Here is a 22496-nt window from a genome sequence, read left to right on the forward strand (position 1 = left end):
GCTTAGTGCCCGATTCGGAGAACGGCACGAGCGGGCGTGCGGGCGGGAGCGGTCGTCGCCTCGCACAGGGCCGCATTCCACATAAGAAATACCGGTATTTTTCCTACGTGAGCTTTTAATTAAGCTCCAAACAAGAACGGTATACGTTAGTTAACTTCGACTATTCGCAAAAGAAAAAGCAAAATAATTATTATAAAAGTTATCTGTGTATAAAACTGGTGATAATGAAACAATTATAGAATGTATTTAGATCTCAGCTTTTTATAGATGTCGCTATTTGATGCTTTCGGATATGTAAACTTAAAAATAGGATCAATTTTAACAAGGCCCATTAATGACATACGGATAAAACCTGTTAGAACTTTTATGCATTCAGCAAATATTTGTTCGGTCTCAAGTTCGGTCCTGTGTATGTAGGGCAGCGGGGTAGGCGGGGGGTGTGCGGCAGCGCGAGAGTGTCTCGGCCCAAAGCGGCAACCAGTGCAGTAAGCGGCGCGCGGAGAGCCCGGACCGCGCCATGGCTCTGCGCGCTTTGTTTATCTTCTCGGCGCTTATCGCCGGCGGCGCCGCTGTGTACAGCAGGGAGCGCGACCGCCTCCGCGCCAACCCCAGCCTTTACGATCGTTCGTGTGAACTAAGCTCCTGTTACCCGGCCACAGGCAACCTGCTCATTGGCCGTGAATCGAGACTCTTCGCATCCTCCACGTGTGGTGGAATGGGACGTGAACGTTACTGCATTGTGTCGCATTTGGAACCAAAAAAATGCTTTTGGTGTGATTCAACCAACAGCACCATTCACAATCCTTATCTAAATCATCGGATTCAAAACATTATCTACAAATACTATCCGGGAACACGAACCAAATCCTGGTGGCAGTCTGAAAATGGCAAAGAAAATGTGACCGTGCAACTGAATATGGAAGCTGAATTTCATCTTACGCATTTGATAATACAATTCAAAACTTTTCGACCTGCTGCTATGTTGGTAGAGAGATCTTTTGATTTTGGAAAAACTTGGCGCGTGTATCGATACTTTGCCCACAATTGCGATGATTATTTCCCTGGTGTACCAAAGCATACGCAGCGCTCTTTGACTGAAGTGGTTTGTGAATCGCGTTACTCTGGCGTATCTCCATCAACAGAAGGTGAAGTGATATTCAGAGTCTTGCCACCAAATATAAACGTGACCAACCCTTACTCGGAAGAAGTGCAAAATTTATTACGGATGACCAATCTTCGAATAAATTTCACAAAACTGCATACTCTGGGTGATGATAAACTGGATAATCGGGCTGAAATACAAGAGAAGTATTATTATTCCATTTATGAAATGACAGTTAGAGGATCTTGTTCCTGTTATGGGCACGCATCTCGTTGCTTACCAATGCCAGGAGTAGAATCGAAAAACAATATGGTACACGGACGCTGTGAATGTACGCATAATACTCGTGGCCTGAACTGTGAATACTGTGAGGACTTTTACAACGACCTTCCGTGGCAACCTGCAGTTGGAAAAACTTCCAATGCTTGTAAGAGGTGCACATGTAATAATCATGCAACAACTTGTCATTTCGACCCTGCAGTTTACAATAAAACGGGCAAAATAAGTGGAGGTGTTTGTGATAATTGTCAGCATAATACTATGGGTGTAAATTGCGAACGTTGTAAACCGAAGTTTTATAAAGACCCTAACTTAGATATCCAGAGTCCAGATATATGTAAAGCTTGCGACTGCGATCCAGAAGGCTCAACAGATAAAGAAATACTTTGTGATGATGAAACAGATGTTGCCAACAACAAAACAGCAGGGCGCTGTCTTTGCAAGAAATACGTTGACGGGCCGAGGTGTGATAGATGTAGTGAAGGGTATTGGAACTTTGATCCTCTTAACCCTGAGGGATGTGAGTCTTGTACTTGTAATAACTTAGGTACAGTCAACGAAAGGGGATGCGATGCAGAAACTGGCAAATGTTTCTGCAAACGACACGTTATTGGAAGAAATTGTGATCAGTGTTTACCCGAATTTTACGGGTTGTCGGACAGTGATGATGGTTGTCAACCTTGTGATTGCGATGTTGGTGGTTCATTTGACCGGGATTGTGATGTGATTACAGGACAGTGTAAATGTCGACCAAATGTTTCTGGTCGTCGTTGTGATCAACCTATACAAAACTTCTTTGTTGGAGCGCTCGATGCAATTGTTATTGAAGGTGAATCAAGTCAATGTGATTCTCAAATAGATGATAACGCTATTCAAAGTCAGTTGTGCCATGTTGTTATCAGGGAAAACTATCCAGATGGTAGGAAGGAGACATGGACCGGGCCTGGTTTTATGAAACTGCCTGAAAGTAGCACACTTGTTTTTATAGTTAATAATTTAGATACAACAATGAATTATAACGTATTAATAAGATATGAGCCGCAGTCACCTGTCAGTTGGGAAGAGGCAACCATATTAGTTAAAAGGCCATTCCCGATTGATCCAAACTCCGCGTGTGCAAACGTTCAACCAGAAGATGATACTTTATATACTACTTTGCCGGCAAATCAACGTAGTGTATTAGTAACCCCACCAGTATGCTTGGAAAAAGGCAGGAAAACCGAAATTCGCATTTATTTAGGACGTCAAGACGGACATTCTCCAAACTCAAGAGCATCAATATTGATAGATTCTATTGTTCTTATTCCATCTTTCAATGATGTTCCATTTTTATCCAATTCTAGTAACAACCCAATGAGAGAAGAATTCGATAGGTTTAATTGTGGCGATCCCTATTATTATGACTTGAATAGAGAAAATGTTCCTGAAATATGTAAAAAATATCATGCTAGTATTGGCTTCTACATCAGAAACGGATCTCAATCTTGTCAGTGTGACCCTACTGGATCCAAGAGCCATCAATGTGATCAATATACTGGTTATTGTCAATGTGTTGAAAATATAGTTGGGGCTAGATGCGATCGTTGCGCGCCCGGAACATACGGATTCAGCAAGTTTGGATGTAAGCGCTGTGACTGTAATAGTATAGGCTCTCTCGATAACTTCTGCGATGCAACAAGTGGACAGTGTAAATGTAGAGCAAATACGTACGGGCGAGCTTGTGACTTATGCCAGCCTGGCTATTTCAATTTCCCCAATTGTCAACAATGTGATTGTAATGGACACGCCATCGAATGTGACGATAAAACAGGAGCGTGTAGAGAATGCACAGACTTTACTGAAGGACACCGTTGTGAAAGATGCATTGAAGGATATTATGGTGATCCAAGATTAGGCATTGACATACCTTGTAGATCATGTCCATGCCCTGGAGTTGTAGGTGATCCTAATAAGAGCAGCCATGCTGATCGTTGCGAATTAGATCCCGAGTCAAAGGATGTTGTCTGTGAATGCAAAGAAGGCTATGCTGGACCTCTGTGTGATGTCTGCGCTGACAACTATTATGGAGATCCAATAAAAGGTACCTGTGAACAGTGCGAATGTAGTGAAAACATAGATATAACTAAACCTGGAAATTGTGATCCTTACTCAGGCAAGTGTCTACAGTGCCTCCATAACACTGCAGGTGATCATTGCGAAGTGTGCGCTGAAGGATATTACGGAAATGCTTTGGAGAAGACATGTTACCCATGTAATTGTTCTGAATTGGGCACTAACTTTACAATAGGCAATTGTGACAGAAATACCGGCCAGTGCCCATGTTTCAAAAATGTGATGGGCATTAATTGTGATCAATGTACTGAAAATCATTGGAGGATAGCATTAGGCACTGGTTGTGATCCTTGCGAATGTGATCCTATTGGGTCATTATCACCACAATGTAATCCATACATAGGAAAATGTGAATGTAAACCAGGTCATGGAGGTAGACAGTGTGACCAGTGTCAAGAAAATCATTGGGGTATTCCAAGTGTTGAATGTTATGAATGTGATTGTGACTTATATGGTTCTGTATCACGCCAATGCATGCGAGAAAATGGCTCATGTATTTGCAAACCAGGAATCGGTGGATATAAATGCGATATGTGTGCGAGAGGCTATTTAGGTGAAGCCCCAAGATGCTACGCATGCGGCGAATGCTTCGACAATTGGGATAGATTGATCAACGACTACCAAATACAAACAGAGTACGCTATTGGAAATGCTAGTAAAATCAAAGTTGTGGGTGCTACTGGAGCCTACACAAGAGACTTTGATGAAATGACCAAAAAACTTTCTGAAGTAGAAAACATGCTTGCCAGTGCAAAACAAGGACAGACGACAGTAAAAGATTTAATGTCCAATGTGACAAGCCTGCAAAACCTTTTGGCCGAAGCGGACAAGAAAGTTAAAGATAGTAATGAAAATCTCAATGCCCTAACATCTAAAATCAGTCTCGGAAATGTTACTTTAGAAGGCTTAAGAGCAAGTATTGATCATCTTAAGAGTAAAACTACTGACTTAGGTAATAACGCTACAAAATTGCAAGAAGCTAATTTAGAAGGTGCACTTAATCTAACGCGTGAAGCCAAACAAAGAGCCGTAAAAGCTGCAGACGACGCTGAAAACGTACAAACAGTGATTGCAAATACAGACCGACAAATAAAAAATACAGATCGGCTAATTGAAATACAATACGCCAACTTCAATAACACCCAAAACGAAAATGACAAAAAGTTAGATGATATTCGAGATCAACTATCAAAACTGGAATCACAAATGCCAAAACTCAATGAAAAAATGTGTGGTCAAGAAAGTGATACTTGTGATATTTGTGGTGGCGCCGGATGCGGAAAATGTGGTGGGATATCTTGCGACCAGGGAGCTGTTACTAAAGCTGAACAAGCTTTAGATTTTGCAAACAAGACCGAATATAGAATAAAAGAACATGAACTCACTGCCGAGGATTTGTTTAAATTAATTTCTCAAGTTAAACAAGATACTGTGGATGTCAGATCTAGAGCAAAAGACTTATCTGGTAAAGCACAACATTTTAAAACATCAGCAGAAAGAGTTACAAATGAAAGCCAAGAATTAACTTCTGAATTAAAAGAATTTCTTTCAAACACGTCTAACACTCCAGCAGATGTTAGAACTCTTGCAAATGAAATACTCAACTTATCCATTAGTATAGAGCCCAAAGAAATAACGGAACTGTCTCAGCGCATCAATGCATCGGTATCACAGCTGACAAACATTGAAAATATAATTGCAGAAACCAAACCTGACTTAGAACGAGCTAAGGCTTTGAAGCTAAATGCTACTACCGTAAATAAAGCTGCAAACTTAACTTTAGAGATGGCAAATAAGGTGTTGGACGCTTTAGACGAAGCACAGGCAGCCCAAGATGCTGCAGAAAATGCAATTGCTAAAGCCAATAATGATATTGAAGTAGCCAAAAATGACTTAGTGCCTATAGCGACTGAAACTGAACAAGCGCAGAAACAAGCAAATGAGACAAAAGAAGAAGTTGAAGGTTTGCGCTTACGTCTTTCTGATTTACAGAAGGACATTTTGAAAATAGAAAGTGACGCGGAGCAGGTGAAACAAGAAGCCAGTGATGTTGTGACGCGCGCTGAAAGTGCTGAGCAATCAGCAAGGCAATTAAGACAAGATTTCAAACACACCAATATGTCTCTGGCTGAACGTGCAAGTCAGACCTCAAACTCAAGAGAAAAAGCGCAATTCTTACTAAAACGTGCTACTAAGCTAGCTAGTGACACTCAGTCTCAGCTGAAACTTCTAGCTAACATGGAAGTTCTGTATAATGATTATAATGAGCAGTTAAATACATTAGAAAAGGAAATCGGTGAGCTTAATACTCAAATGAACTATTACCTGTCTGAAATCACAAAGCGGTCTGACAACTACAGGTCATGCACAACGTAAAAACTCATCTTGTTGTCGGCGGAATTGTATTAACTGATATTTTCTGATTATTGTTACTGTTTCCATTTGTGCCATATTGCTGTGAGTTTCACAATGTTAATCATTGTTCGTTATAATAGTAAAGTATGTAGTCTAACTACATGTGTTTGTATTATATTGCAAAGAAGTGTGGGTTGTAAACGAAGGTAACAACATAATGCTTTTCTTAAAATTTTGTCGCTGTAATTTACATTTTCAATGTTTTTTTTCACATGTGTTAAAAATAATTCTATATATACATGCATACAATTGCTTCGACATTTTTATAATCTTAATAAATAATATTGTTTTAATATAATCAAGAGCAATAATAATGTGTTTTGATTTCCAGTGAGTGGCACCAACAAATTACTTGTGTTAGAATAAATTAATGAATTAGCTTCAGAATCAATATTCAAGAAAATAATTAAGTTCATCAACAAAATTAGTGGTAATCGATTGTAAGTTATAAATATATTTTGTATGTTTATTTAGACAAATATTCCAAAGAAAATAGTCACTATTACTTATGTGGTGGCATATCAATTTACATCTAAAATGTAAACCTTTGTGTAATTCAGAAAAGATAGTTCTCTACAACTAATGTTAATTGTAGGTAATTTATGATCATTATATTATGTTTTGTGCTGTTTTCTTCCATGAAATATATTTCTGTGTGTATGTATGAAATATTTTATATAGATTGTATTTACATAAACTAACAGTACGTAGGTATTGTACTGAAAAAGTAGCAATACTGATTACATCGTGCTATAATAAGTATTTTATAATGCGTAGGACATCGTGTTAAATAGTGATTTTGGATCTTGTAATTTTTACCTATGACTCGTATTGTTAAATACCGTTTGTGTTCAATAGGCACGGAGAACAAATCTGTTAAAAAAGGGAATTCATTCAGCAGCTAGTTTCTTTTACATTTTAAGCTTATATGTATGATTGTATTTTCTTATGTATTTACATTTGAGTTAACAGTTTGTCTTGATTTACAAATATATTGTTTAAGTATAGAGTTTGTGGAGTGCACAGCATGCATTTAAACATTGAGATAGTTTCTTTGATTCCAAACATTTAGTCATAATATTGCATTTGAGACGCTATTCTTTATTTCCTATGATATTGTAATATACGAGGCACCAATACTTAATTGTTAATAAAATATTGCCATAAATTGTTTTTGTTTTAATTTATTAAGCATTATATCTGAGACAACACCTTTTTATGTATGTAGTAAGTATATAAACTACATTGTTACCCATCAACAAATTGATTTGGTAAATTTTACACTATGGCCACATAATAGGATTGTGTGATTCGTTAGTTAATTATTATCACAGCTTCATACAAACTTATCAGCGTTGACAATGTCGCAGGTCAAAAGCAGAAGGCATTAGTTCGTAGATAATTGTATGTTTTTGGCAGCAACAATCTATGATCTATTTCAACCAAATTGTCTAATGTTAACTAGGTATGTGCTTGACTAATAGTTGTATTTTAGAAATAATTGCTCTACTTTCACTGCTTTGCGAGCCCGAATAAAAAGTTTGCTATGTAGCAAAATCGGAGAAGGATAAGTAGTTCCAGACAATCTCATCAACTTTATAGGTAATTTGACCCCTTCCATCCTCATCTCATGAAGAACCCTAATCTTTCTTAATGTTGGTACCTAATAATACTCTGGCAGCATCTAGCAAAAACATCAAAAGGTTGCTAATGATTTTTGTCTAATAGCAAACAATGTGTACCTAGTCGAAAATTCGCACATTCTAGTAGCGGGTAAAGTTTTGTTACAAAGGATAGCTAATACAACACTTGCTTAGATGGACTTTGCACAAGTTATTTTAATGTCTACCATCTACACTGAGTCATCATATTTGTTTTACTACAATATCTTGGATCAAATTATAACAACCATAAACAGCTGACATGAGTTCATGTTGAAAGACATGAGTGAGTTATTATTTTTATAGTAGGACTACCAGGCGAATAGTAGGTACTAAGCTATTTTTTATTCCTTGATATTTAGGGCCTCTTGACTACTGTATAGTGTTCGTTCCGACCCTCAAATTGAACTATCGTACCCATTAGACACTTTGGAACTTTGGAAAATAACGAACTTACTATGTAGGTACCTACACCTTCACAACTCAATGGTAAGTATGGTGCAGTTTGTCTAAGATCTTCATCTGATCAGTTACAGTCAGGAACGACTGGATATCCTGCCCTCCCAATCCCAAAAACGGAGTGTTAGATTAACCTGACGTTTTTAATTTCAGATGGTTATACTTAGAACCGATACTCTCCAACGATGATGGCGAATTAGGAATCAAATTCAGAAAAGTAGACCAGGGATTCCGACAAGTGACTCGCATATTAGAAGCCGATCCTAGGCTGTCTGCACTACTGCAGTCCTCAAGACTCCAGCCTATGTTGGATTCGATTTCTGAGCAGCTTCTTGCTTGCCAATCGGCTTTGAATCTTTATATTGATGTAAGTATATCACACCATTCCAAATTAAAATGATGTCTCTAAACTGACCCCTAAACCAAGAAAAGTCTCAGGTTGCATAAGATGAGGAAGACCTTTATCCTACAGCGAGACAGCATACGCCTAAAATAATAATAAACCGGAAACTGCTCCTGCCCTGTGTGCACGAAACCCATAAATAGTAGAACGTAATTACAACGAATGGAGTTAATAGTCGCAAATCAAGTTTGGTTACGTACTTATGTCTCATGTGTTGGCAATAGGTAGGCAGTTTTTATTTACATGACATCATCTGTTAAGCTGACTCGATGGACTAACAACTTGAACGAAATTATGCTTCACTCCATACATATGCAATTGAATTGCAAAATTACTTACGATTGTAGGTACAGACTCAGGTTTCTGGAAGGCACATCTATAATGTTTGAAAGTAGCATTTCAATTTTGTTTCTAGGAGAAACGTTCTGTATTTCCGAGGCTATATTTCCTGAGCGATGACGATTTGTTGGAGTTACTCGGTCAAGCCCGAGCTGGTGCCGAAGGCAGAGAAGCTGTAATGCAAACTCATCTCAAAAAACTCTTTCCGGGAATCACGGGTGTACGCCTCGGTCCCGGTGATATGTCTATTACGGCATTATGTACCCATTACGGCGAGACATTCCAACTAGATCATCCAGTTGATATAGATTGCCCCGTCGAGGTAAATTTTATTCGTAAGCTCATTTATAAAGAAACAATGGAGGCAACACTTACTTTCTCAATTATTTTAACATTACAGATATGGTTAAAGAATTTAGAGGCTGAGATGCGTTCTTCATTGAAAAGCATGACCTTAAAGTGCATAGTTACAAATTCGCTACAAGAGCAAGATCCATTTTCGCTACCAACGCAAATATTGTGCCTCGCGCAAAACATACGGTTTACGGAGCAAGCCGAAAAGGCCATTACTTCTAAAGAATTGCACAAATTAAAAGCTAATATTGAGAAGGAGAATTTGTACTATGCTTCAGCCGAAATAGAGGACGAAAGTGAGCGACGTAAAAGACAGGCGCTCATATTACAATGCGCTCATTACTTGTCCGTCATCAGAATTCTCATAGACAGCAATATCGTGTCAACTAGCGACTGGCTTTGGCAAAAACAGTTGAGGTTAGTAAAATAATGCTTAGGCGATCAATCGTAATATTATAAGTGATTTGCTTTTTTTTTAAGTTTCAATCTGACATCACCTAAGTAATATGTTTTTTACAGATTTTATGTGCTAAATACGAAAGAAGTCGTGGCAAAAATGGGTCTAGCTCAGATATCATATTCATACGAGTACCTCGGAGTCAACACGGGACAGTTTGTGCGCACAGAACTCGCCGACGACTGCTTTTTCATTTTAACTCAGGTAACTTATTTTTATACATAGTTTTATATTAGTTAAAATAGCATGTTTAAGGAGTTCTCCTACTTCAACATATTTATGTTTTGATTCCAGTCCCTTCATTTGGGCTTAGTTGGAAACCCTTTCGGTCCAGCGGGGACCGGCAAGACGGAATCAGTTAAAGCATTGGGTGGCCTAGTGGGTCGTCTGGTGTTGATCTTCAATTGCGATGAGGTAACATTATTTTTATTTATTTTAATAAATAATATCTTTGTTAGAGCACCCATATTTATCACTTTTTTACGATTCCTCTTCTTATTCACGCCTAAGTAGAAGCATGAAAGAAAAAGGTTTTTTTTTTTAAAGTACGCAGTAAAATCAAGCAACCTCAAGCAGGACACATAATTTCCTTGTTTTCTTTCATGTCAACTATAAGACTATCCGTAGTGTGGTTTCTAGCTACTTATCCTAAACAAAACCTTTGATTCTTGCTAAACACTAGTACTCAGCTGCATCCGGTTAGACTAGAAGCCGACCCCAATACAGTTGTGAAAAGGATAGGCAGATGTCATTTCATTGTCAATTGTATGCTATATCTAAGGGTGCGTCCACATCTGGCGAATGCGCCGCGAATGCGCAGCACGCGAGCCGATCGCGAGCTGTCCGCGAGCTGCGCGCGTGCAGTCACTGCAATAGTTCGGTGCGCCTCTTTAGCGCAACTCACGCAAGGCTCGTATAGAGCGCGCGAGGGGCGCGCGATCTGCGCGCAATCAGTTCTCGCCCTTACAGTTCCGTATATTGGCTCAGTACTATCGAAGATGGCAGACGTCAAACAAAAAAAATGCACGCGCGCAGCTCGCGGTTAGCTCGCGATCGGCTCGCGTGCTGCGCATTCGCGGCGCATTCGCCAGATGTGGACGCACCCTAAAATGCGCGTTTATAATATTACAGGCGATGGACGCTGAATGTATGGGTCGTTTGCTGAGCGGGCTCGCTCTATGCGGCGCGTGGGGCTGCTTCGACGAGTTCAACCGTTTGGCGGCTCACACGCTAGCTGCCGTGTCTCATCAGCTATCCTCTTTATTATCTGCTACTACTGACAGAACTGCTGGATCAGAACCCACTGCTGTGCTTAATGGAAAACATGTGAGATTCCGACCTATCCATTTGTTTTGCTTACTAGATATAGGAATTCAACATTATTTTTATGGGGCTGATGTCAAAATTCAACTGATAGTTAGAATATTGCAAATATTACGACTATTTGTGAAATTTAAACTGTTGCTGTATGTAATGGCAACAATTGTAGCTTATGCTTTGTTATATTTCTCATTTTTATTTTGATTGGATTCTTGCTATCGTTTATCTTGTCATTAGAAAACCAATTCAGGTGATTATAGTTAATCTTCCGTCATCCGCACTCAGGAGTGTTAAAAAGAATCTTATTACATGAAGATATTTATCGTACGGCAAGTGATAATATGAATATAAAGTTTGATAAAAATAATCATCACTACAACCGTTATTTCAAAAGACATAGCAAGTCTTCGGTAGTATAGTGGTAAGTATCCCCGCCTGTCACGCGGGAGACCGGGGTTCGATTCCCCGCCGGAGAGAATCTTTTTGTACTCAATTTTGTATTCATCCATGATGAGGGATAGATAATACTGACTATTTTTTTTTCCGAATTTACTGTAGTAATATTAATTTACGGTGGGAGTAGTATTAGATTAGTAGACCGTTCTTTTGCAAATTGGTAGCTATTTGTGTCCATTATATTAGAAAACATTTTTTCAACTTTTTCTAGGTTACGAAGAGTTCCTTTATAAAATCTTGTATGGCCCATAATCATTCCAGGTGCGTGTATCAGAATGGTGCGGAGTGGCTGCGACCATGAACCCCGCGGGTCGTGGCTACGGAGGCCGGCGCAAGTTACCGGCTGCATTGCAACGCGTAATGCGGCCCGTGGCCATGTTACAACCACGTCCAGATGTGTTGGCAGCTCATCTATTGGCTGCGGCTTGTGTGCCTGATGCTGAGATACTCGCTAAGGATCTGCATGATGTCTTTAGTTTAGCTAGGTATGTGATGACTGGGTTTTTTTCCGATTGGAAATCATCAAATAACTCCTCCCGCTTTGGGTTAGCAGTTGGGGAGTGTCAGACTCTTTCTGATTAAAACCCATCATGTTCCTTCGTAAGCCATTTATGTACCAGGGCAGCGGTAACTCTTTCGAACAATCCCGCAGATGACTGGGACCTTTCAGCGAGCTTGCAGCTAGCTAACAACAGATGCACCTTGCCGTTCATATGTGCCATGACTTTTATCCATAAAATTCTGAGGTTACAGTAATATTGATAAAGATGACGCAAATATAACGTACTATGTTGCAGTTCGCTGTTAAGCGAGCAGCGTCACTACGACTGGGGCCTACGCGCTGTGAAGGCGGCAGTGGGCAGCTGCGCAGCCGCACTACAGTCTCGCGCCGCCGACCTGCGCGGGCGCCGCGCCGCTGCCAGACGCGTGCTCACGCTTAATAATTTATCTAAGCTTACTACGTACGATGCTACCAGGTACTACTCACTCTATTTTTGATGGATTGCTAAAGAACCTAGGTAAACAGTTTTTTTTATAAAGGTAATATATTTGTGGAATATGATATGAAGATTGGATTGAGTGGTCTTAAAAGACGTGTTTTGATGATTATTTTATTTGGTCACTCACTCTTGGTTGCACAATCCTTCTCTGTGTGAGAGAAGGCCTATGCCCAGCAGTGGGACGATAAAAGGCTGTAACTGTAATCTCTCTTTTTTTATACGTTAGGTACTATGTTGAGACATAAATGTTTCTATCACAAATTTAGGTATTTACGATTTTCTATGTGTTTCAAGTTGAAGCGAAACTAAAACAAGCATGCAAAATACAAATTAAATAAATTGTGTTATAATTTGCAGATTTGAAAATATTTTGTCGCTGGTATTCTCCGATGTGCCGACGGAAGAGTCCAGTTCGGATCCGATATGTACTACTCTAGAAGCTACCGTTGATAATCTGAAGCTTGTGCACAATAAACTGCAGGTACAATTTTATAATGACCTTATAAAGACTTGAAGCACTTAAATTAAACACAAGATAATGTAAATTATACAAAAAACCAGTGTAGCAAGGCGTTCATCTCTGTATATAATACTGAAATACGTACTTAAATATTATAAATTACCTCCAAAATTATTTTTTTCAGCTACAAAAATGTGTGGAGTTATACGAACAAATGCAGCAAAGAATGGGCGTGGTTATCGTCGGCCCACCAGGATCAGGCAAGACTACCATCAGACGGCTCTTGAAATCGGTAAGTCTTCTTAAAATAAGTACCGAAAGTCATTTTAAAAGTAAATAGAGAGAATCAAAATTATTCCGATTTGCATCAGCGCAAAGTGAACTCTTTCTCTTTTTTTTTATAGGCTCTAGCTCATCAAGGCAAGAACGTGGTGGAGTACATAATATGCCCAAAGGCGATGAGCCGCGAGTGGTTACTCGGCAACATTGACAACGATACACGCCAGTGGACTGATGGCGTCATATCTTCCACGGCCTTGGAAATATCTAACCAGCCATCTGGTATGTACCTAAAAGTCCTTTATTCTACAGCTTTTTTCACGCTTTCAAAGTATGTGCTTATGTATCCATATTCCAAAGTACTTGTCGCAAAAGTTGTTGCCTAGTCTATTTATTCGTTTATTTCATTAAACAAGGACCCATAAAAAATACAAATACACATACCATAAACTAATACTTACTACATACCTTAAACTAAAACAACAATACTTATAAACTAATACATTTAAAAAAATGGATAAACTTTATATACTCATTTATTTACTTGCAGACGTGTGGTCCTGGGTAGTATGTGACGGTGACATCGACCCCGAATGGATAGAAGCTCTGAACTCAGTATTAGACGACAACAGGCTGCTCACATTGCCTTCAGGCTGGAGGATACAGTTCGGATCCAACGTTAATTTCCTGTTCGAAACGCATAGCTTGGAACATGCCTCGCCGGCTACAGTGTCGCGGATGGGAATTATACTTTTAAGGTAAAGATAGATGAGAATTTATCTTTTACTTGCTTAACCGTTTCTATATAGACTCTCTCGCTTTAATAAGTTTTTATTGCAAAATATGTATTTATTTTAATAGACTTTTTTCACCGTATTCACCTGTTTCGTCATCTCATCAGGCTCTATCGCGCCACTGCTAGACATAGGCTTCTCACACAGAGAAAGTTTGAGGCGTTAATCACCACGTACGCTTAATGCGGGTTGGTGATTAAGGTTTGTGTTCCATTAATTCGCCCTTAAAACTGAAGAAATATCTTTTGACAGTGATGATGTAAGCTGTGACCTCGATGTCTTAGAAGGGTGGATGCGAAGTGCTGACTTCGACAATGAGAACGCAAAAATGGCGTTACCGTTACTACAACAAGTGATTAAGAAGAGTATCCAGTGGCTCACTGATCACAAATCCGACCTTGCTTTGAAACTACAAAACGTTACTGTGGTAAGTATACATAGGTATATCTGTATCTGTTTTTTATTCTAACTCCCATAACGGGTCTGCTGGAAGAGATTTCATGTGAAATAAGCTGTACCTTTGTACTATTTTTCTTCTTATCTGTGTTCTGTGTGTAACTTTGTACATACATGATTAAATAAATAGGTGCAAAAAATATCGAGAAAAACTTTCTTATAGTATGACCCTAAACAAATTCTAAAGTAATTATTGGTTTTGATCTATTTTTATAGGTAAAGCAAATACTAACACAGTTCGAGTACGTAGCTCAAGACACAGGATTCAACACTACACGCGTGAGTCCTGAAGAACTGGTCTACTTGGCCATAGAGCGGAGCGTTGTCGACGTCATCAAGGATAGTGCTATCGATAGTTTTCATGATGAGGTGAGATTTTAACAAGCACTTTTTGAAGAATGTTATTTATGAGCTGACGATAGATGAGTATGAAAAAAAAAGTATCGGAAATTATGTATTTAGGAAGTAAGCACTATGATAATAATGAAATTAAAAATCCTTTATCACTTAAGACACAAAAACCCTCCATCACAAAAAAACGTTTCGGCAATATCGATAAAGATAGGCACTTCCTTACTACATAGTTTAAGTATGGCATCGTCGAACTTTGTTATATCCTCCTAAGTTGTGACCCCTACACTCGCTAACATTCATAATATACATATGTGTTTCATCCATGGCATTATTTAATTTGCCTAACAAGTTTTTTTTTACTCATTCCAGTTATCAAGCCTAATGGGTCCGCCCATAGTAGCGCCTGTTTGTATAAGCGAGTGGGTGTCAGACACACTGCTGATGTCGCGGCGCCTGGTGTCGTGCGAGCCGACACTCCGCGCCTGTGTCACGTCACACACCGCACATCTACTGCTGGTGGGGCCTGATGCTTGTGCTAAGAAGTAAGTCGTCTGACTTCGTTGGTAGTAAATAGCAAAATCAATTTAGAAATTGAAAAATAAACTATTATGGTCACAAATTCTCTCGTTTAATATAAAAAATATATACAGATATAATATATAATATTATGTTGTGATATTTTTTCAGCCTTTTAGCAGAATACATAATAAAGGAATGCAATTCTGCTGTTCTAACAATAGATTGCACGCCGATTTTAGAACCTGCTGATATCATTGCAGAGTTGAAAAGGGTGAGTTCATCTCCGTATTTTTAAAAATAAAAATAATAGTTAAACGAAAATAAAATTAAAACAATCCAATATCTACTTAAGATTTATTACGAACCACTTAGTTATCTACATAAAGTAAATTATGATATATCAAGCTTTGCTTATAGAATAACATGGTACATTCTGGCGGTCGCGGCGTGAGCGGCGGTGCCCGCGGCACTCTGTTGCTACGCTCGCTGCATCGCGCCAGGACAGATGCCTGGAAATCTAGCCCCGTGCACTCATTTTTACTGCAGGTAATTAAACTTTACTTTTTAAGGTAACGTCCCAACTAACAATTTAACGTCGTTTAAAAGTTTAATAAACGTTATCTTAATTCCATCGATCTTAATACCTAAGTCGCACTTACGTTATAATAACGTTTACTAAACGCGAAAATGGCCCCAGTTATATGACCAACATTGTCGTATAACGGACATACAAAAGTCACAAGCTGACTTCGTTAAGTCATTCAAAAGTCGTATGAACGTTATGGAATTACCACTTTTGTCGCGCAGAAGTCGCATCATAACTTTACAACGGCTTGTTTGTAGTATTGTCGTCATAAGGGCGTTTTTGAATGATTAAAACGTTTTATTTGAGTCAAGGAACAACACCTGTAAAACTTATTCATTTTTCTTGATAGTGACACGGGGTTTGTGGTTTTGTAATAAAAAATTACAAGGAAATAAAAGGTGATGAGTGTTATTTAACTTATATTTATATATCTCGCTAATAAATGTATCTGTCTCTCATGCCGTTTAGTTCGACTTGGTATTAAAGTTTTATGATACTATACCTATATGTATTTATTTCAGATTTTCATGCCCCCTCGCAATTTTGTGTTTTAATGATTATATTTTTATTAATAAAAATATTTTTATTTCTAAAAATGTAGGACATTGTTGCTTTTGTCACACACCTATCTCTTTACGACGTTTTAAAGACATAAAGTCGTATTAAGGTTATTTCAAGACCATGCAATACGCCATGACAGCTAGTTATCCAAGGATCCATTAAGGAAATCTCGATTTACTTTCCTTTTGAAAGTTCCACTACGTTTAAGTCTACTCCACATTTTTTTTGCTTCAATTTTTCGTATTAAACTTAATCAAATATTCCGTAAATAGAGCGGCCTAGCCGTTTTACAGTCAAAAACTGACTTAAATGCGACTACAAGTTTGATTAAAGTCAGGGCATGACATTAAACGTACATCATGTAATATATATGTTATATTTGAGTATTAAATAAACAACCAAGTCATTTAAGAGTCTCCAATTGACCGCTGTAAAACAGGATAGTGATCGTTATATAAACGTCACTGTGAAAACGTTTATACAACTGCTACATTACACAGATGTCATATAAAGGTTTTCAAAGACCTAATTTGGTCAGTTCAAAACGTTTAATAGACTATAACGTTAGTCTGACTATTGCGTTGTCGTAAAAACGTTTTATCTAAGGCTGTAATATAACGTCGTTTAGTTTAGTCTTATCAACGTTGCTAAGACCAGCTTATTATGACATATTCGTCGCACTGCTAATAAGTTAAATTAAAGACGTTTACAGGACCTAGTAGTCATCTCACTATCATTATAAGACTGCTATCCAACTTTATGTCGTATAAGTTAAACCTTATATGACGTTTTTGTTTGTTGGGGTAGTAAATGGTACTCAGGCAGTAGCCTATAACATGTGAGTGGGGAAGTATCAGACTCTTATTGCCTAAAACCCACCATGTTTCTTCTGGGCCCATTATGTACCAGGGCCGCGGTAATTCCTTTGAAAAATCCCGCAACACCAGCGGATTCTTATCTCCTGACTAAAAAGTAAAACTTAGAGCTCTTACACTCGAGCGGCATATATGTTCCCAACGGCACCAGTTCTGATTTTTGAAGTTGAAATGTCGACTTCAGTTACCTCTGCCATTGGAAATATGCCTCTCGTGTGTAAACTGTAAGAGCTCTTTTTCTCCCAATCAGTTGATCCAACACAACGGTTTCTGGACACGTGGTACCGACGAGGAAGGCGGCGCCGGCACTCAGTGGTGTCAGGTGTCGCGGCTGCGAGTGTTGGCGACGGCCACTACACATAGTGCCATATCACCTCGGTTGGCCGCAGCACTAGAACTACGAGTATTGAGGTAAAGTCATCAACAAACATATAAATAATAACACAATGTAACTTAGTTTTAATGCTTGTTACCCTTGCAAGCAAAAAGTTAAGTCACGAAACAAAAATTGTTGTTACTTTGAGCGAAAGCGAAGAGCAAAAACTACTAGTGGTGCTAATTTAACTCTAACCACTAACGAGAAATAATGAATAAAGTTTTACAAAATCTTACTAAGCTTAAAAACTTAACTGGCTTTATGATTGTTCTTCCAGCGAATCGGAGGACGAGGAGTTGTTAGAAATAGCAACGCATTACCTGAAGAACAGTGTTGACAAAAGTATACCAATGAAAGATATAACAAAATTGGCAGAGACACTTCTCGCTATGTTCAAAGAGGTAATTACTTGAATACTTAGTTAATATCGAACTTTGAAACATAATATAGGATAAAAAAATATTATATTTTTTTAAAGGTGACAGAGACATTCGATTCCGAAATACATTACAAGTGGAACGCCTCACATTTGAAGAGGTGGTGTGAAAACATCAAATGGTACTCTCCTACGAACGTGGATCAACTTGTAATGGCCATCAGCGCAGAAGCTAACTTCATATTCAGAGAAAGACTAATATCAGATGATGAAAAAGCCATGTTTAGTACGATATCTCGGAAACATTTGAAGGTGAACAATGAAGCGATGTACTTCGCTTGCAAGTTGCGCGGCGATGGCGTCTACTTGGAGCAAACTGATTATAATGACTGGCATCGTAGAACGGAGTTGCTTATTAATCAGTGCTGTAAGTTAATAAATGCACTCACAATATACTAATAACAATACACGTAGTACTATTTACCATGCTTATATTTATTAATGCAAAAAAAAAAAGAATTTCTTCTGCAAATCAAGGTTCTCCCCAAGTCTATTTACTGCCTCGTTTCTGTTCTAGTGTCTGAAAACGAGCACAATGTGTTTGGGGAAACTGGTGCTGAGGTGTGTTCTGAATTAGCTACACTATGCCCAGCAATGGCAAGATCGGTAATCTAGATTTTTTATATTTCTCTTTACTACCTTAGAGTTAAAAAAAAAATAACTTGATGTTTTTAAACTGTTGTAGACCAATGGTGGATTATTGGTATGTGTGGGATGCGCGGGAGTGGGTCGGCTGGCCGCCGCACACATTACTGCGGCCGCGCTGCCTGCCACCCTCTTCGTTATTAATGATGACACACAGTTTAACACGATCTTTAAAAGTGTGAGTTATTTTTCATCGAATAAATAAGTAGTTGTTATGTTTTAGATAGATCAACAATAAAAACAAAAAAAGTCGTGGTGGCCTAGTGGGTAAAGGACCAACCTCTCAAGTATGAGGGCGCGGGTTCGATCCCAGGTCAGGCAAGTACCAATGCAACTTTTCTAAGTTTGTATGTACTTTCTAAGTATATCTTAGACACCACTACTGTGTTTCGGATGGCACGTTAAACTGTAGGTCCCGGCTGTCATTGAACATCCTTGGCAGTCGTTACGGGTAGTCAGAAGCCAGTAAGTCTGACATCAGTCTAACCAAGGGGTATAGGGTTGCCCGGGCGTTTGTTGCCCGTGGTACTACCAATAGTACTACCAGTAGTACCACGGGCAAATTTTTCTTCCCGTAGTACTACCAAGCGGTCTGGTAGTACCACGGGCAAGAAAAAACTACCCGTGGTACTACTGTCAATATTTTAGTTTTTTTTCAACCCTTTTGTTGTCACAGTTGAAGAGAATTGAAATATATATATTTATTTTTTAATGTGGATATATTTTGGTACATAGTTGTGAAATTTTTCATTGCTCAAAATCGACAAGAGTCAAAAACACTTAGTTTTTTTTTCACAAATCAGAATTAAATATCTACTTACGTTTTTCGTTTTATTTATATTAAGTAGATAAGTATTATATTAAGTAGGTAGTGTTATTCATTAAAATTATCGACCGCATTGAGTAGGTATTGATATGAACATGTAAGTTATGCTGTCCTAGTACTTTACTTTTTTGGTTCGGCCGTCTTCTGTAAATTAGATTTAAAACGTACTTTGCGTTCAGCGCAGATAGTGTAGCTTCCTAACAGTGAAAGAATCATAGGGTTTGACGCATTTGGTGCACTTCTCAAATTATACATCATGCTCAAATGGTGCACTTCGCAACTGGTGCTCTTCTCAAATAAATTTCTTTGTTATAATTTATTTTGGAGTAGGTGACTCTTTCTTAAATTTTTTTTTTTGGTATTTTTGTATGACTTTTTATATTACTTTTAAAATTTTTCGATTTTTTAATTTTTAAAAATCATGAGCCTAAAATAAATATTTGTATGGGATAAGGGCAGGAGGATGATGATGTATATAAAAATATTTGAAATAAGTTCGGACTTTGACTGTTTGCCTACTCGCTACAGCAGCGTAGCGAGTGTTTCAAAACTTAGAATCCTGAGCGATAGCGAAAGAATCAAAAGAGCACAAGGTGAAAAATCTTTGCACTCGAGTGCAACACGTAACTTTTTATCAATCACCGGAGTTAAAAAGTAAACCTACCAATCTCGGAATTTCGATGCAACTGCTCTCCCCGTGTACCAAGACAGCATAACTTACCTGAGTATTCCAATGTCCAGACGGAAATGCTGACCAAGTACCAGGATAGCATAAAATACATCAAGTAAATCCCATGAGATCAAGGTATTCAATTCTGATTTGTGAAAAAAAAACTAAGTGTTTTTGACTCTTGTCGATTTTGAGCAATGAAAAATTTCACAACTACCAGATCTATTTACGAAATAGTACCAAAATATATCCACATTAAAAAAATATATATATCAATTCTCTTTCTAGGATGACAATATCAACTGTGACAACAAAAGGGTTGAAAAAAACCTAAAATATTGACAGTAGTACCACGGGTAGTTTTTTCTTGCCCGTGGTACTACCAAACCGCTTGGTAGTACTACGGGAAGAAAAATTTGCCCGTGGTACTACTGGTAGTACTATTGGTAGTACCACGGGCAACAAACGTGCCCGGGTAACTGGGTTGAGGAGGTCAGATAGGCAGTCGCTTCTTGTAAAGCACTGGTACTCAGCTGAATCCGGTTAGACTGGAACCCGACCCCAACATGATTGGGAAAAAGGCTCGAAGGATGATGAACAATAAAAACAAAAAAAACCTGCCATATTATATTTGCATAAATATCAATTCTAACATATTGCTTGCCAAAGTAACCATAGAACTCTATCATGTATCTCTTTTTAATTTAATCAATGATACCTAACGTTACTTGTGAGGTGACAGCAGATAGTAAATAAATATTTGTGACGGACTTAGACGTAGCTGACAAATACAGCCGGGATACACGAATATGCAACATTATCAAAGATTGTCCAAGTGTGTGAAGGGGCATTGGGTTGCCCAGGTAACTGGGTTGAGGAGGTCAGGCAGGACAGTCGCTCTTTGTAAAACACTGGTACTCAGCTGCATCTGGTTAGACTGGAAGCCGACCCCAACATAGTTGGGAAAAGGCCCAATAGAGCTGGAGGATGAAGACGATGATATGATTGTCTGTATGTTTGCAGGCGTTATCATCAGCGGGTGAAGGCAAGCGCAGTGTAGTATTGGTGCGTGAAAGCGCGGCATCATCCGCGGCGCTGTCGGCCGTGGAGGCACTGCGCCGCGCCCGCACACCGCATGCGTTACCCGCGATGCTGATGCCTAATGCGGAGCAAAATACTCTCAAGTGTAAGTATTTAGGCTTTGTTTGACTAAGTAACGGTCATGGAAAAAGAATTGGATGAAAAAAAAGGTTTTTGGTCGACCATCAAATTGAGGCCCAAGTTCGCTGACAACATAAGTAAACGTAAATTTTCTTAAAACACCTGATAACCTACTGTGAATTTTCACATTCAAACTTTCAAACTATAGGGTAGTTTTAAGGACAACGTACGGATAATGTTATAGTAGAAAATTGATCTAAAACAGTACTACAGGAATTATTAAAACAAATCATTGACATTGACAAAAACTGGTTGTACCTGAATAGTTCATTGTATTTTACGAATATAAAATCTGACGCCATCTTACAGCCATAAAAGAAAACCTCGGCATCATAATTTGCCTGGACAAGAGCCAAGACAATCTATCAGAATTAATGGACAAGTACCCACTACTATACAACGACGGTAACATAGTATGGTTGGACCACTGGAGTGACGTCACACTGCGCGAAACACCGAGACTTATCGTGCAGAGGTATTATACACCGCGGTACTTTGCACTTAGAAATGTTGCACCTCGTATGTTGATGAAGGTAGGTAGTGTGTTTTGCACCATTATTTTTATGTCGTGTATTTATTATAAAGAACTCACTTATTTCTTGTCGCTTGCATCAAGGTTAAGCTTCTGGTAATTTTGTAAGAGTTTTTGTGGTGTCACACAGGCCCGCCGTAAGCGGGCGTGCAAGGCGTGCACCGCACGCGGGCGGCACGTCCTAGGGGGCGGCAAATCGAGCGACCTATCACGTAATATTAAAAAAATACAATATCTTTTTTACCAATTATTTGATTTCAATATTTCCGAACACAGCAATAGCGCTAAGAATATTACTTACACTGCCGGTTTCAGTTACATCTGTTGATCATTTTCAAAATTAAAAATTATTAAAAACGATGTAAGATCAATCATTAGCGTAGCGTGGGGGGAGAGAGCAGGGGGGCAAATGCCCTGGGCGGCACTATTTAGGGGGCGGCAAAATTAACTCATACGGCAAAATTAAACCATAATTACGTAATAAAAATATTTTTACTACAAATAGATGAGTAGATTAGCAATAAAATTTCAGAAAAAGCCGCCCTCGC

At 38.7% G+C, this 22496-nt stretch overlaps 2 protein-coding genes across 2 annotated transcripts in view; both read left to right on the forward strand.

Annotated features, from left to right (window-relative positions):
• The window catches only part of LOC124632492 (cytoplasmic dynein 2 heavy chain 1), a 65046-nt gene that overhangs the window by 21458 nt on the left and 21092 nt on the right, over positions 1-22496 (forward strand). The window contains exons 26-49 of the mRNA XM_047167347.1: positions 8182-8395; positions 8847-9092; positions 9171-9541; positions 9644-9785; positions 9876-9995; positions 10713-10907; positions 11619-11842; positions 12155-12334; positions 12716-12839; positions 13003-13110; positions 13223-13379; positions 13648-13855; positions 14144-14318; positions 14564-14716; positions 15071-15243; positions 15389-15491; positions 15638-15766; positions 17493-17653; positions 17896-18019; positions 18097-18421; positions 18572-18660; positions 18740-18877; positions 21219-21381; positions 21726-21891. Of these exons, the coding sequence (XP_047023303.1) occupies positions 8182-8395; positions 8847-9092; positions 9171-9541; positions 9644-9785; positions 9876-9995; positions 10713-10907; positions 11619-11842; positions 12155-12334; positions 12716-12839; positions 13003-13110; positions 13223-13379; positions 13648-13855; positions 14144-14318; positions 14564-14716; positions 15071-15243; positions 15389-15491; positions 15638-15766; positions 17493-17653; positions 17896-18019; positions 18097-18421; positions 18572-18660; positions 18740-18877; positions 21219-21381; positions 21726-21891 (4188 nt within the window). The remainder of the gene's footprint in view (positions 1-8181; positions 8396-8846; positions 9093-9170; positions 9542-9643; positions 9786-9875; positions 9996-10712; positions 10908-11618; positions 11843-12154; positions 12335-12715; positions 12840-13002; positions 13111-13222; positions 13380-13647; positions 13856-14143; positions 14319-14563; positions 14717-15070; positions 15244-15388; positions 15492-15637; positions 15767-17492; positions 17654-17895; positions 18020-18096; positions 18422-18571; positions 18661-18739; positions 18878-21218; positions 21382-21725; positions 21892-22496) is intronic.
• On the forward strand, positions 469-7076 carry LOC124632493 (laminin subunit beta-1). Its single transcript, XM_047167349.1, has one exon. It carries the CDS (start codon positions 518-520, stop codon positions 5867-5869), a length of 5352 nt encoding a protein of 1783 aa, XP_047023305.1. The 5' UTR covers positions 469-517; the 3' UTR covers positions 5870-7076.

This window comes from Helicoverpa zea, chromosome 8 (assembly GCF_022581195.2).
Source record: "Helicoverpa zea isolate HzStark_Cry1AcR chromosome 8, ilHelZeax1.1, whole genome shotgun sequence".
Lineage (NCBI taxonomy): Eukaryota > Metazoa > Arthropoda > Insecta > Lepidoptera > Noctuidae > Helicoverpa > Helicoverpa zea.

Bases quoted from the DNA above. Each gene is read 5' to 3' on its own strand.
- LOC124632493 (XM_047167349.1), top strand. From the start codon at position 518: ATGGCTCTGCGCGCTTTGTTTATCTTCTCGGCGCTTATCGCCGGCGGC.